Below are 14,479 nucleotides of genomic sequence, written 5' to 3' on the forward strand. Positions count from 1 at the left end.
CCCTAGCCACCCAATGACTGCTCAAAGGACCCATAACCAAAATGGGCACACATGTGGATGCCACCACAGGGATGTCCTCTCACCCATTCTGATCTGATTACTCCAAGTGTCTGATCTGCCAGGAACAGAGTACACTGGGCCTCCAACATGGCACCATTCCTGGTAACATGTCAGTTAGATTAGACTCTCAGCATCCTGGAATAGCAGTTACCTGTCTTCACTGAATGGACAATTATTCTAGATATGATTTGCCTTTTCTGTGCTATTGACTAGCAATAGCACACACAGACTTATGAATGACTTACTCCCACAAAACACTGCTTCTAACCCAGGGCCCAGAACCTGCAAAAATGAAGGTTTGGGTCACCCCACCAGTCTAAGAACTCTGGTCATCTAAGATACGGAGGAGAGAACAGTGTGTGTGTGTGTGTGGGTGCTGTTCTATCCTGAATGACAATGAAGGCATCAGGAAGAGCTTCACAAAGGGAGAACGGAAGACTAACGAAGCTATCTGTGTTTTCTTCCTTGCTCAGTGTTAATTATTTTCCTTCTGCACCCAATTCCCTTTCTATTTTTTATATAAGGTCTGTTGGTGGTGGTGTTTTTACCTTTATAATTTAATGAAAAAGTTACAAGCTATAAAGACAGGGTTGTGGCTAAAACCAGAAGAGGAATAAACAGCAACCAGAGATGGATGCTGTGACATTAAATTTAAGCCTCTCCATTTAAGGAAATAGTACCATATTTTCTAATGATTCAGGGATAATTACTATTGTTTTAAAGTTGATGTCTGGAAAGGAAGCATGTAGAGACGGCAAGGATGGATGTTAAGTAGTCAAAGAAGTGGGTGGTGGCAGAAACTGTACACCCATTTCCAACCTACTTCCAGCTTACCTTCCTTGAAGCTCTAAATACATTTTCCCCAGATACTCTTGAACAAGGATGCAGACACACAGGCCAGGTTTAGCCAAGCTGACAAATGTGAATGACATTTAGATATAGGAGTCAGCGACATCAGAGTAAGGCTGCATGCAGGGAGACTGGATAGTTTGGCAAGAACAATGGCTGGGATACCACGTTCTTCTGGAGCATGTGTGTTGACTTTTCTGCCATCCATGTTTGACATCATGGATTCCAAGCAGCAGAGGGCATGGGTCTTTCCACTGTTTCTGGAAGTGCAGCATCCAAAGCTGGTTCTCTTGCCTTCCCAGAGATTTTATGAGAACTTAATATTCTATATGCCTTTCGGTTTAAATTATAGTGAATTCTGTACTTACCAACTAAGAACCCTGACTAATATAACCAAAGTATCTATCCTTTATTCTAAACTAGATGAGGTTGAGTTTCTCTCACTTATAATTAAAAGTACTCTAATACAAAAATTGGTGAAAAGTCAAGTGTTCTTAGACCTTAGATACGTGGCACTTACTGACAGAGTCAAGGTAGAACAGAATCATGCAAGATTGCTGAGTAGAGGTAGCAGATGTTGTAGTGGGGCTCCTGCTAGAGCACTGCCATTGTGGGGTTAGATACTGCTCTTGGCTTCACAAGTCCTGTCTGTGAAGCATTGAAACGTGGATCCCTGCCTAACGTCTGTTAGCCTTCTGACAGCCTTTAATAAATTTCTTTCTCCTCATAATAGCTCACTCAAATGGATTCTGTCATCTCTAATTATGACTTGCTCAGTATCCTTTCCAACTTCCCTCTAGTTCACTTGCTTATGCTACAAAGGCTAGAAATCCAACGTTATATTTCCAAGACCCCCTTGGATTTATTTCTGCCAATCGGATGTATGTGTATAAGACAAATTCAGAAGTGAATTAAGCAGGCATAGAGTGGATGGTGCACAAGGGATCCATTTTGCTGCAGCAGAAGTAGGAGGCACAAAATTGTTCTAGAGCCAATGACACTGCTAGAGGTTTCCTGATCTCAAGATCACGGCTAAAGTACTGTGATCCTGGCTCAGAAGTTAACCCAGCAGCTTCTCAATTTCCATACGGGGCAGAGGTTAAGAGCTCACTTGTGGAACCATTTCTGTGGGACTTTTCTGAGGTCCAGCTTGAGCCTACTTCTCCAACCCTATCAATGATTTTAAGGATCTAATATCTAAAGTTAAATCCCATTCTGTTTAAAACAGCTCCAATATTTTGTTATCTGCAACTGAAGTCTAAATGATACAACAGCCAGGAAATACCCTTTGCTGAAAGGAGTTTCTATGGCAAAGGACTCCACTGTATGAAGAGGGAAGGACTTTGCTATTTTGCACTTTGAATTTTTCAGGTTCCTCTGCATATTTGAGGTCCTGTTTAGGATGTAGAAATCCACAAGAGAATGTCATCCCCACTCTAAAGATGAGGAAAGAAACAGATAATTTATAAAACCACACCAACTCTTTAGTCCATCAGAGAGCTAAGACTACAAGACAATCAACTGAACTAAATTCCCAAGTCACTCCAAGGAGAAACAGGACTCTAAGTATTTTTACTTTGGCAGAGCATAAAAGAAACAGGTGATGAACAACAAAAAAGTTACCAGATTATTAAAGGTCAACAGTGGGCTAGGACAACTGTTTAGCATCTGTGGAAGCTCTAGACACAAGGGGAATCCAAACACATTTGCCAAAGATCTCTATCAGGTGTTCATCAGAAAGAACTGAGCCAGTGGAGGAAACCTGAGAAATCCATAGGTGGTGGTGGAAATTTGAATATACACAAAGAAATGAAGAGGGGCAGAAATGGTAAATTTTTAAAAAATAAGTAACAATAAGTAAATAAACATGGGGGGGGATTAATCTTTTTAAAAGATCACTGATTGCCTAAAGCAAGAAACAGTAATAATGCACTGTGGGACTTAGAACATGCACAGAAATAAAATGTATGACGACAAAGGCACAAGAATGGGAAGGAAGAACTAGAAGTGTACTGTTTCATGGTTCTTGTAATCTATGTGATCTAAGCAGAATTTGATTGAAGGTAAACTGTGGTACATTAAAGATATATATTGTAAACCACTAAACAAAAGTTTAGTTAGTAAGCCACCAGGAGAGATGAAATGGGCGTCATAAAAAATTAATCAAGAAAGGTGGGGTGGGGGAGGCTTCCCTGGTGGCGCAGTGGTTGAGAGTCTGCCTGCCGATGCAGGGCACACGGTCCGGGAAGATTCCACATGCCGCGGAGCGGCTAGGCCCGTGAGCCATGGCCGCTGAGCCTGCGCGTGCGGAGCCTGTGCTCCGCAACGGGAGAGGCCACAACAGTGAGAGGCCCGCGTACCACAAAAAAATAAAAAATAAAAAAAAAAATAAAGGGGGAAGAGGGGCTTCCCTGGTGACACAGTGGTTAAGAATCCACCTGCCAAGGCAGGCGACACAAGCTTGAGCCCTGGTCCGGGAAGATCCCACATGCCGTGGAGCAACTAAGCCCGTGTGCCACAACTATTGAGCCTGTGCTCTAGAGCCTGCAAACTACAACTACTGAGCCCGCATGCCACAACTACTGAGCCCGCGTGCCACACCTATTGAAGCCCGTGCACCTAGAGTCCATGCTCCGCAACAAGAGAAGCCACCGCAATGAGAAGCCCGCACACCGCAATGAAGAGTAGCCCCTGTGCAGCAACGAAGACCCACATAGTCAAAAAATAAAATAAATAAAATTTTTTAAAAAGTGGCGGGGGGGGGGCGGGCGGAATAAAGGACAATGGGACAAATGGAAAACTCAGGGTAAAATGATGGATTTAAACTGATAATTATATTATTAATAATTATATTAAAGGCAAGTGGTCTAAACACTCTAAGTAAAAGGCAGAGATTGTTAGATTGGTTGGGGGTGAAAAAAAAACATTCAACTGTATTCTGTTTACAAAAAGCCCACTTTGGAAATAAATAAAAGTAAAAGGATGGAAACAAAATATATCATGTAAACAATAAATCCGGAGTGGTTATAATAGGAGAAAAATTAGACTTTGTCACAAGGAATATTACCCATGGATAAAGAAACATGATGTGAAGATAAAAAGCTTGAATCATTACAAGAATATAACAATCCTAAATATGTATGTGCCCACCAACAGAGATTCAACATATTTAAAGCAAAAACCTAATACAATTGAAAAGAAAAATAGAAAGATCTACAATTATAAGCTAGAGACTTTTAATACTGCTCTCTCAACAAGTAACACAACAAGTGGGCAGAAAATCAGTAAGGCTCCAGAAGACTTGAACAACATTATCAATAAACTTGACCCAAGTAGCATTTATAGAATATTATACCTAAGAGCAAAATATCTGTTCTTTTCAAGAGCACATGGTGCATTCACCAAACCAAACCATATACTACGGTAGAATCAATCAAGTCTTCAAAATGTAAAATTTATGTGTGTGTGTATGTGCATTTAACAAAGTATGTTTTCTGAACACAACAGAATTAAACCAGAATTCATAACCGAAAAATATATGGGGAAAAAGACCTACAAATATGTGGAACTTACTTCTAAATAATCCATGGATCAAAAAGGAAACCATAAGGAAAAATCAAGGAATGAAAATGAACACACAACTTATCAACCTTGGTAAGAAGATGAAGCTAAATAAAGCAGTGCACAGAGGGAATCGACACACCCCCTTTCCTCTATGAGATGTTCAGCAGAAAGAATTGGGACAGGGCAAGAAACCTGCCCATTGGTGGTGGTGTGGGTGTGCACAATGGTGAACAGCTGCCACTGGGGACCAGGCCAGAAAACCGCTTCCCAGATCCTTCTCTTAAATCCTTCTCTCATACAAAGCAAAAGTGTCTGCCACTGGAGACCGACTAGAAACCATCCCACCCCCAAGTCCCAGGCAAAGTGCGGTGGCCAGTGGAGGGGGACAGGAAATTTGCTCACATCCAAAAAGTCCTGCTAATAAAAGGCTACACAAAGCAGAGACCGGTTGCCACAAGGGAGCTGGGGGAAGAACAGAATTGCTGTGGGAGCTCCACCGCTGAGACTCAGGCACACAAAGCCTACCAAAGTCTGGGCAGGAACAGGACAACTAAGAAACTTCCTGTGCCCTCACCATGGACTTGCAACACCATACTACCACAGGGGGAAGGGCAAAATGTGGAGACAGACTCTGCAGTGCAAGGCCTGCTAAGGATGGGACAGGAACACAGGAAAAAAAACCCTTCTGCTTTTCAGGCCCTACATTAAGCACAGGTAAGACTATGAAAGTCTGTGGATGTTCAGTTCACCTCCTATTCATCCCACCAGCGAGGGAGGGACCCGCCCCTCAGGACAGTGGAAGGGGCTCAGACATACAACACATGACACCAGAGACAAACTAGATGAGACTGACAGCAGTTTATTAGTCACTTATACTCACGGTCTGGGGGAAGAGGACACTACACACCATGTAGGGCCACACAGGGGTTGTACTTGGGAATAGTGAGCCCAGTAGGGGCTGTGGAAGTGTGGCTTTGCGTAACAAGAAGGTGCGGTATGCCCTGGTTCCGGAAGAAGGTTCCCACAGGAGGATGTGATTGGCTTGTGAGAATAATTCTGCCTGCTGACAAGGGAAGTGAAACCCATTAGGTTCAAGGCTGGGTGGGGTGTAAGTGAATTAGCCAGGCAGAAAAGGATTTTGCATATCCGGCAAAAATGGGGAGATTCAGTTAAGCTTTGGGGGCCCTGTGAGGCTCAAAGATATAAAGGTTGTACATGAAATATTAAGCCTTCCAGTACAGTGGTACACTGAAGGTAACCAGAACACCAATGAAATCCAAACCTGGCCAACTAGAGACTATATTAATATACTAAAGGATCTAGTTGAAAAGGCAGACAGTGCACATGAATAGATGGGAAATTTATATAGAGATAAAAAGCATAAAAATAAAATATGACTGTTAGGAGAATATATCATATTTGAAGAATTCCTTTAACAAGTTTATCGGTATACTAGACATACATAGCCAAGAAAAGAGTTAGTGCACTAGAAGACAGATCAATACCAATTATACAAACTAACACATAAACAACAAATCTCAGCTCTAGGAAACTCAGTGAACTACAAGTAGAATAATTATAAAGAAAAGCCTGCCAGGGCTTTTTGGTTTACTACTACAGGTTCATACTGCAGTAGTAAAACAAAAGTAAAGAGAAAATCTTGAGCACAAAGAAAAAGAAACATCTACATACATAGGAACTGCTCATCAGAAACTACGTAAGCCAGATAGAGAGACATCTTTAGAATACTCAAAGAGGAAAAAATTTTTTAATGAATTCTATAAAGAATGAAATCTCTCTTCAAAGGGGACAGTAAAAGTTTTTCGGACAAGGCAGAAGTCATTCTCAGTCAAAAGCTGAATTCATTGTCAGCCAAAAGAGTATTAACAATAAATGGTTACATGAGAAGCAAAGTTTCAAATTAATGATCTAAGGTCCAACCTTAAAAAAATACCAGGAAAAGATAAAAGCACAGAAGCTCAGAGCAAGCCGAAGGAAAGAAATAATAAACATAAAAGCAGAAATCAATGGAATAGAAAACAGAAAAATCAATCAAATCAAAAACTGGTTCTTGGGATTTCCCTGGTGGCGCAGTGGTTAAGAATCCGCTTGCCAACGGAGGGGACACGGGTTCGATCCCTGGTCCGGGAAGATCCCACATGCCGTGGAGCAACTAGGCCTGTGCGCCACAAATACTGAGCATATGTGTAACAACTACTGAAGCCCACGCGCCTAGAGCCCGCACTCTGCAACAAGAGAAGCCCCCACTCACCACAACTAGAGAAAGCCCACGCGTAGCAATGAAGACCCAATGCAGCCAAAAATTAATTAATTAATTAATTAGTTATTTTTTAAAAACTGGTTCTTTGCAAAGATCAATAAAATTGATAAACCCTTAGCCAGACTAATGAGGAAAAAAGAAAAGCTAAATTACCAGTATCAGGAATATCTGAGGGGATATCACTTCAAATCCATCCCACAGAACTTAAAAGTATAATGAGATTATGAACAACTTTATGACAACAAACTAGACAAAATGGACAGGAAGAGATACGCCAGCAAGAGGAGGACATACCAGCCTTTGTAACCCCACAAAAAACGATAATTAAATAGCTATCAACAAATGAAAATTGCCCTGGGAAGATGCAATAGTCAAAGAACCTACAGCAACACAGTGCAGCAAAAAATGGAGAATAACTGCAGAGAGAGTACACAGAGAGGATCACTGAGGAGATGGACTTTAGCTGAGACATCTGGAAACAGCTAAGAACAACGAAGGGTGGAGGCCATCAGTATAAGCCACACACTGAATACCACTGCAGTCACCAGTGGCCTGCTCTGCAGAGAAGCCTGGCAGCCCTGGTCACTGAGGACCTCAGCAGCACCCAAGACAGCTGCTGAGGAATCCCTACAGCTTGTACAGTAGAGGACTCTGTCGCGTTTGTTGGAGTGGACCTCAGCAGGCTCTTGTGCAGAAGAAACCGGCAGCTCCTGCCGCCGAGGTAATCAAGAGCCACTGCTGCTGCTGGCCTCCTAGAGAAGGAGACGCTGCTGTACTCCTTCCAGAAGATGTGCACACCCCAGACCCCAGAGCCCTGGCTGCTCGACATGCATTCACATCACAGGCACCAGATCATATGCTTCAGTCACTCTGTGAGCACACACACTCCACTCCCGGCTCAGGGGCTGACCCAAGCATGCCCACACCTCAGGCACCACTGCCACCGTGAGGGCACGCCAAGCCAGACCCAGAGCCAAGAGACATCCCCTTGCCGATGACATATGCTGTGGGAGAAAGAGAGATCTGGAGGTCCCCAGCAGCCTTTGCCACTGAAGACCCCAACAGCCCTCTTTTGCAGCAGACACCTGCACCCTTGGCCGTTGCAATCTTTACTGACACTGACCTCAGCTGATAAAGCTGACTGTGCACTATGCCAATGGGCCTTCCTAGGAGCTAGAACCAATGCACCCCACTTGCCTGGTACCCTTGCACTCACCTGCAGGTGAAGGTCTTTCCCCACTAAAACCAGTCTGTAATGTCTGTAATGTCTGCTCAGTCAAATGCACAGAGATTAACACGAGGTTATGAGAAACATGAAAAATTAAAGAAACATGACACCCGCAAAGGAACACAGTAATTTTCCAGGAACTGATCCCACAGAAATAGAGATCTAGGATTTCCCAGACAAAGAATTCAGAAAAATTGTTTTAAAGAAGTTGAGTGAGCTACAAGAAAATGCAGATAGAAAACTCAATGAAATTAGGAAAACAATATACAAACAAAACAAGAAGTTCAACAGAGAGAAATCATTTTAGAAAACCCAAACAAATTCTAAAGCTGAAGAATACAATGAATTAAATGAAAAATACAATGCAGATCATCAACAACAGACTTGATCAAGCAGAAAAATCTGTGAACTCAAAGACAGGTCATTAGAAATTATCCAGTCAGAGGAGGAAAGGATAAATAAAGAATGAAAAGAGAGTGATTCCAATTAGCAGAAAAAGAAGATCACAGCAGAAATAAATGAAGTAGAAACAAGGAAAACAACAGAAAACATCTACAGAGTAAGAGCCGGTTTTTTGAAAAGATAAACAAAATTGACAAACCACTGGCTATACTAAGAAAAAAGAGAGACGACTGAAATAAATAAAATCAGAAGTGAAAGAAGAGACATTACAAATGATATCACAGAAATATAAGAGGATCCTGAGACTGCTATGAACAATTACATGCCAACAAATTGGATAATCTAGAAAAAATGGATAAATTCCTAGAAATATATAACCTATCCAGACTGAATCATGAAGAAATAGAAAATGTGAACAGAAGACTGAATCAGTAATCAAAAACCTTCCAACAAAGAAAAGCCCAGGACAAGATGACTTCACCAAACTTTTAAAGACGAATTAATGCCAACGTTTCTCTACATCCTCACCAATGTCTGTTATCTCTCATTTAAAAAAAAATAATAGCCATCCTAACAGGCATGAGGCAATATCTCATGGTGGTTTTCCCTGATGATTAGTGATGTTGAACACCTTTCTTGTTTGTTTTGACCACACCACACAGCATACAGGACCTTAGTTCCCTGAGCAGGGATCAAACCCACACCCCCTGCAGTGGAAGCAAGGAGTCTTAACACTGGACCACCAGGGAAGTCCCTTGAACACCTTTTCATGTACCTGCTTTTCACCAATGAGGATGATGTTAGCTGTAGGCTTGTCAAATATGGCCTTCAGGTTTATACATTACTTTACAAGTATAGGGTGGTGGAAGGGAGAGATAATAAGTTAAAAACACCAAAACGGGGTTAGCAAATGCAAACTATTATATATAGAATGGATAAACAAGGTCCTACTGTATAGCACAGGGAACCATATTCAATATTCTGTGATAAACCATAATGGAAAATAATATTTTAAAAAATGTATGTATATATATATATGTATGTATGACTGAATCACTTTGCTGTACAGCGGAAATTAACACTGTAAATCAACTATATTTCAATAAAAATAAATAAATAAACAAACAAAACAAAGCCTAAAGATCTAAAAAAACAAACACCCAAAACTACACAAAACACAAACCCTCTGAAGAGTTAGCCTCCTGATGGTCTATCTAAGCTTTTTGACACTGGCAGCCAATACCAAGCTCCAAAATACAACAAACCTAATGTGGACTGGCTCATCAACAAGCATTCTAACCACCTTCAGAAAAACTTTATCATGCCACAAATTTACAAGAATTTTGTTAGATCATGAAGGTAACAAAAAAACATTTAACAGCATTATTGCTGTTATACTCGTTTTCACACCGTTATTTTACCTTCTATGAATGCCAGCCTCTATGTCCAAGTATATTGCACCAAGCTACTGTTCAGAGTTATTTCCTAGTCCTGTATTAAGTGCCCAGGAAGGCTGTCTAAAAGTTTCACAGCTCTGTATACCCGTCAATCTGCTGTTCTCTCCCTTTACCATCAGAGGTCCAGATGAAATGCCAGTTAACTCCGTGAAGACACTCCTGAGTTGAGTGGCACAACTAATAGTTCCCTTCCCACCACTTCCATAATACTCGTTCTTACTACTGACAGAAATAATTACATTATATTTTATTTGAGGGCTTATCTTTCAATCTCTTGACCTTGACTATGAATCATTCCCTAAAGTAAGGACCACATTACATTTCTGATGCATGTCTAGTGTACACTTAAGGGCCTGGTATGTTGCAGGTGCTTAATAAACATTTGCTGAATTGAACTGAGTTCAGAATGATGAGCATGTCACACTCAGTGCAGGGAAAACTAGTTTCACTTTAGTATTTCTCATCTTCTACTCTTTTATCAGGCCTGCAGCCTTTGTTCTTTAGGGGGTTTTGTTTTTGCGGTTTCTATTTAGTGGTATAGCTATATTATATTAGTAGCATTGCACTGCTTGTTATTCTGACCACCTGAAGCTAAATGCCACCAATGCATTTTAAATTCCCAGCTGCACACCCTGTAAATTGAAACCATGACATATAACAACCTGGGTGTCAGTAAAGTTTTGCCAAGACAAATGCCAGTGACACTAACAGCTTTAGTTATCATGTTTAGGATTTAGTATATCAACTCATATAGATAAGTAAAATTTTCCTTCAGAAATAATTTTTAAAAGATGCAACAACATAAAAGGCAGGATCCTAGCTCACATTAAATATTTCATAGGCTATAATGAGTCTATTTTCATAATTTTTAAAAAAGAATGGCTGCTGGGGCTTCCCTGGTGGTCCAGTGGTTAAGAATCGGCCTTGCAATGCAGGGGATGCTGGTTTGATCCCAGGTCGGGGAGCTAAGATCCTGCATGCCATGGGACAACTAAGCTGTGTGCTCTAGAGCCCACTTGCCACAACTAGAGAGCCCATGTGCCAGAACCACTGAGCCCGCACGCTCTAGAGCCCATGCGCTGCAACTACTAAGCCCGTGCGCCACTAGAGAGAAGCCTGTGCACCGCAACAGAGAGCCTGCGTGCCGCAACTAAGATCCCACATGCCGCAACTAAGATCCTATGCACCACAATTAAGACCCGAGGCAGCCAAATAAATAAATGAATAAATAAATATTTTTTTTAAAAAAAGAATGGCTGCTATAGAGAGCTATTTATGAACTTCTCAAATAGAAATTTCCCCATTTCAAAGAGACTGTAAGGTTAACTGAAGACAGCAATTCCATAAATACAAAGACAAAGGAAGTACATAATAGTAGACAAGATTACCTAGTATTTAAAATGCAAGTAAGATCCTGCATATCATCAAGAAGAGTAAAGATCGAAAACCCATAAAGCAAATTCTTCTGCTCTGCTTGATATAGGTCGTTTCTATAACAGAGGTCTGTATCCAATTCCAGCTCAATGATTAGTAAGATAACTAGAAAAATACTGAAGGTCTAAAAGAGAGCAACAAGCTTAAAAAGCAGAGATCAGGAATATTTAGTGCAAATGGTTAGAAAAGCTGTGCATATTTTTAACCTGGAACTCAGAGAGCGGTGAAGAGGATTAATTCATATTGCCAAGGTTTATAGCAAGAACTCAGGGCCTCCTGACCCTGAGTCTTACAATTACTGCTCAAGACAAATGTCAATTTCTCCCTCCAGAACACTGGCCTGCATTCTACGTCAGAGGCTTGCTAGATGAATAGTTTAAGATTTACCAAATTTTTAAAACAGATAAAATATTCCCACCCCAACTTTTATTTAATTCACAGTTTTCTACTTACAAAGTCTTGACGTATGTCGTTGAAGTCTTTGCCATATTTTTCCAGTGCCTCTTCAAATAAACTAGCTTCAGAGGCCGACCATTCTTCCATTTCATCTCTGCATAAAACAGGTCCCCCAAGTGGTACTAAGACACTAATTGCACTGCTCAAATCATAGCTGTGCCTATACAACGTATCCATAGCATGAAACTAAAAAAAAAAAAACAAAGAAAATGGAGAGAAAAGATCAGCCAGAAATGCAAACTTGCTAGATTATTTAAGAACAGAAATATTAAAGTGCATGATGCACTTAATTAGCAACAATATACTTAGTATTTACTTTTTTAGTAACACAATTAAGAAAAAAATTTAAACAATGGATTTATGCAGTTATTTAAAACACCCCGTATTGCTTTTAAGAACATGTTGATTTGTACCTTTTAAGGTTTTTCTTTACTTTTTTTTTTAAAGATGTTGGGGGTAGGAGTTTATTAATTAATTTATTTATTTTTGCTGTGTTGGGTCTTCGTTTCTGTGCGAGGGCTTTCTCTAGTTGTGGCAAGCGGGGGGCCACTCTTCATCGCGGTGCGCGGGCCTCTCACTATCACGGCCTCTCTTGTCGCGGAGCACAGGCTCCAGACGCGCAGGCTCAGTGGTTGTGGTTCACGGGCCTAGTTGCTCCGCGGCATGTGGGATCCTCCCAGACCAGGGCTCGAACCCGTGTCTCCTGCATTAGCAGGCAGATTCTCAACCACTGCGCCACCAGGGAAGCCCTGTATTTTTTTTAAATGCATTTGTTTGTTACAGCAACCGAACTATGAAGATCTAGGACCTCCAGGAATTAAAATGCGATGAGCCCAGTAAGTTCCAATCATCCTTTTGGTTAAAAGTGCCAGAGTCACTTCAGCTATTGTATAAGGTTGGCACAGCCTTCCTGGACAAGGGAAAAATATGTAGACAGAGGATGTATCAGAGTGAGAAAAAATATTCTCAGGTTGGAGTAAGAGAATGATATACTAAGAACAAGAGATGGAGAAAAAACAATGAAACTGAGAATGATGGTGAAGACAAAATTATACAACCATGTTAAACAAAAACAAACAAACAAAATTATATATCCATATAAAAACAGTAACTTGGTTGAAACTCTGTAAGGCCAACAATAGATGACCAGGCTTGCTTGGAACAGCTACCTAGGCCACTGTGGATTTCATATATATTTCAAGGGTGAGTTATTTGAAAGGAGGAAAGATAGATTAGGATAATATAAGTGGCTTTTTTCAAAAGTACCTTGGGTCTAGCTTATTTTAAAAAGATCTATTCATAACATGCATGCGTATTTGTATGTGTAGCAGGAAAACTGCTGAACAGGACAGTCAGGTGTGTCTGGATAAGCATATAGGTGCGGTACAGTCTTGGTTGGTGATCAAATCCTTGCCAAGTGAGAACTAGCTCTGTTTAAACTTTCTAACATGTGAAAGCCAAGTTTTACACCTTTTACACAAAGTATCTTCTGATAATTATTAAAAATTTCATAAATGAGGATAGAGTCACATCTCTGTTTCTTAAAAATTTAGCTTATAAGTGATCCCAAAATATCTGTTAGGATACAGTGGACAGTCCCCCACTGGTACAAAAGCATAAAATAAGCTCCAATATCAACTAACATCTATTAAAGAGAAAAAAAATTATTAGCTAAAATACACATTAAAATTATGTATTTATACTGTGATACATAAAGATGCTGAATATGAATTTGTTGACAGAGCTAAAGGCAGGATTTAGGACATGATTAGGAACAGTAACTAACTGCTTTAACAAGGGTTGACATCTCCCCTAAAATAAATCATTGGGTTCCACCAAACAAAAGCAAGTAAGGACTTCATTATCAATTTCCTAGTTATAATCACAGCTAAGACCATACTGACCATGTGCAGTCTTTTGCTATATGTGTCACAGTCATGGAATAATAACTTCAACTTTCAAGTGAATTTCTTCTCACCCTTCTGCAGCAGGGGTTACAAAAATGTTAGAATTGATCTTGATTCTTCCCTTATGCTCTGCAAACTTCAGAATCAACTAAATTCCACTTCTCTAGCTAACCTTTCACTTGACAGATTCAGCAGTTTTAACTGTATGTTACAGTTATACACTCTTAACACCATCCCTGAAACTAAAGAACTATTGTTTCTAGATAACTGATCTATAAAAATGAAAAAAGATCAACAGCATTGAGGGGTCCCTTCAAATAATAATGTATTTCCATAAACAACTATTTTTAAAACTCCTAAATTTACAGTGGATAACTAAAAAAAAAAAAATAGTATTCAAAATCAATAATTATACAAATTAACTGCTGCTGAGATTCCTCCCTCAGGAGATACAAGTAATTTTTATATTGAACAGGTGCTCTGAAACCAAAAGTCACAGAATTAAATGAGCTTTTCTCAGCTGTTATTATACCAACCACTCAAAGTGTGAATGGATTTTCAGTCTTTTGTTCATGTTAGATGAATGCAAATGCCTTCCTTATAGGCACTTTTTAAAATGACAATGGGCTATTATCTAATAAGGCTTTGGTACTTATTATCTAATAAGTACCAAAGTAATATCCTAGCCTCTATAAGTGACTGTAACCAAAATCCCAAGTGATCAGGTTGTTTTTAAAGGTTCTGTTCTTTACAGAGTGTGTTTGTGTTACTGAACACTGAAGTAAGCATTTGCTTTTGAAAACTAGCTCCTGCATTGTGTCACAGATCAAACGGAAAGAGT

General features: G+C 40.1%; 1 protein-coding gene across 1 annotated transcript in view; it reads right to left on the reverse strand.

Moving 5' to 3' along the window:
- Positions 1-14,479, reverse strand: part of MTA3 (metastasis associated 1 family member 3) — a gene marked incomplete at its 5' end in the record, with an annotated part of 147,925 nt that overhangs the window by 30,056 nt on the left and 103,390 nt on the right. The window contains one exon of the mRNA XM_007445792.1: positions 11,729-11,917. Within this exon, the coding sequence (XP_007445854.1) occupies positions 11,729-11,917 (189 nt within the window). The remainder of the gene's footprint in view (positions 1-11,728; positions 11,918-14,479) is intronic.

This window comes from Lipotes vexillifer, unplaced genomic scaffold (genome assembly GCF_000442215.2).
Source record: "Lipotes vexillifer unplaced genomic scaffold, Lipotes_vexillifer_v1.1 scaffold278, whole genome shotgun sequence".
In the NCBI taxonomy this organism is placed as follows: Eukaryota; Metazoa; Chordata; class Mammalia; order Artiodactyla; family Lipotidae; genus Lipotes; species Lipotes vexillifer.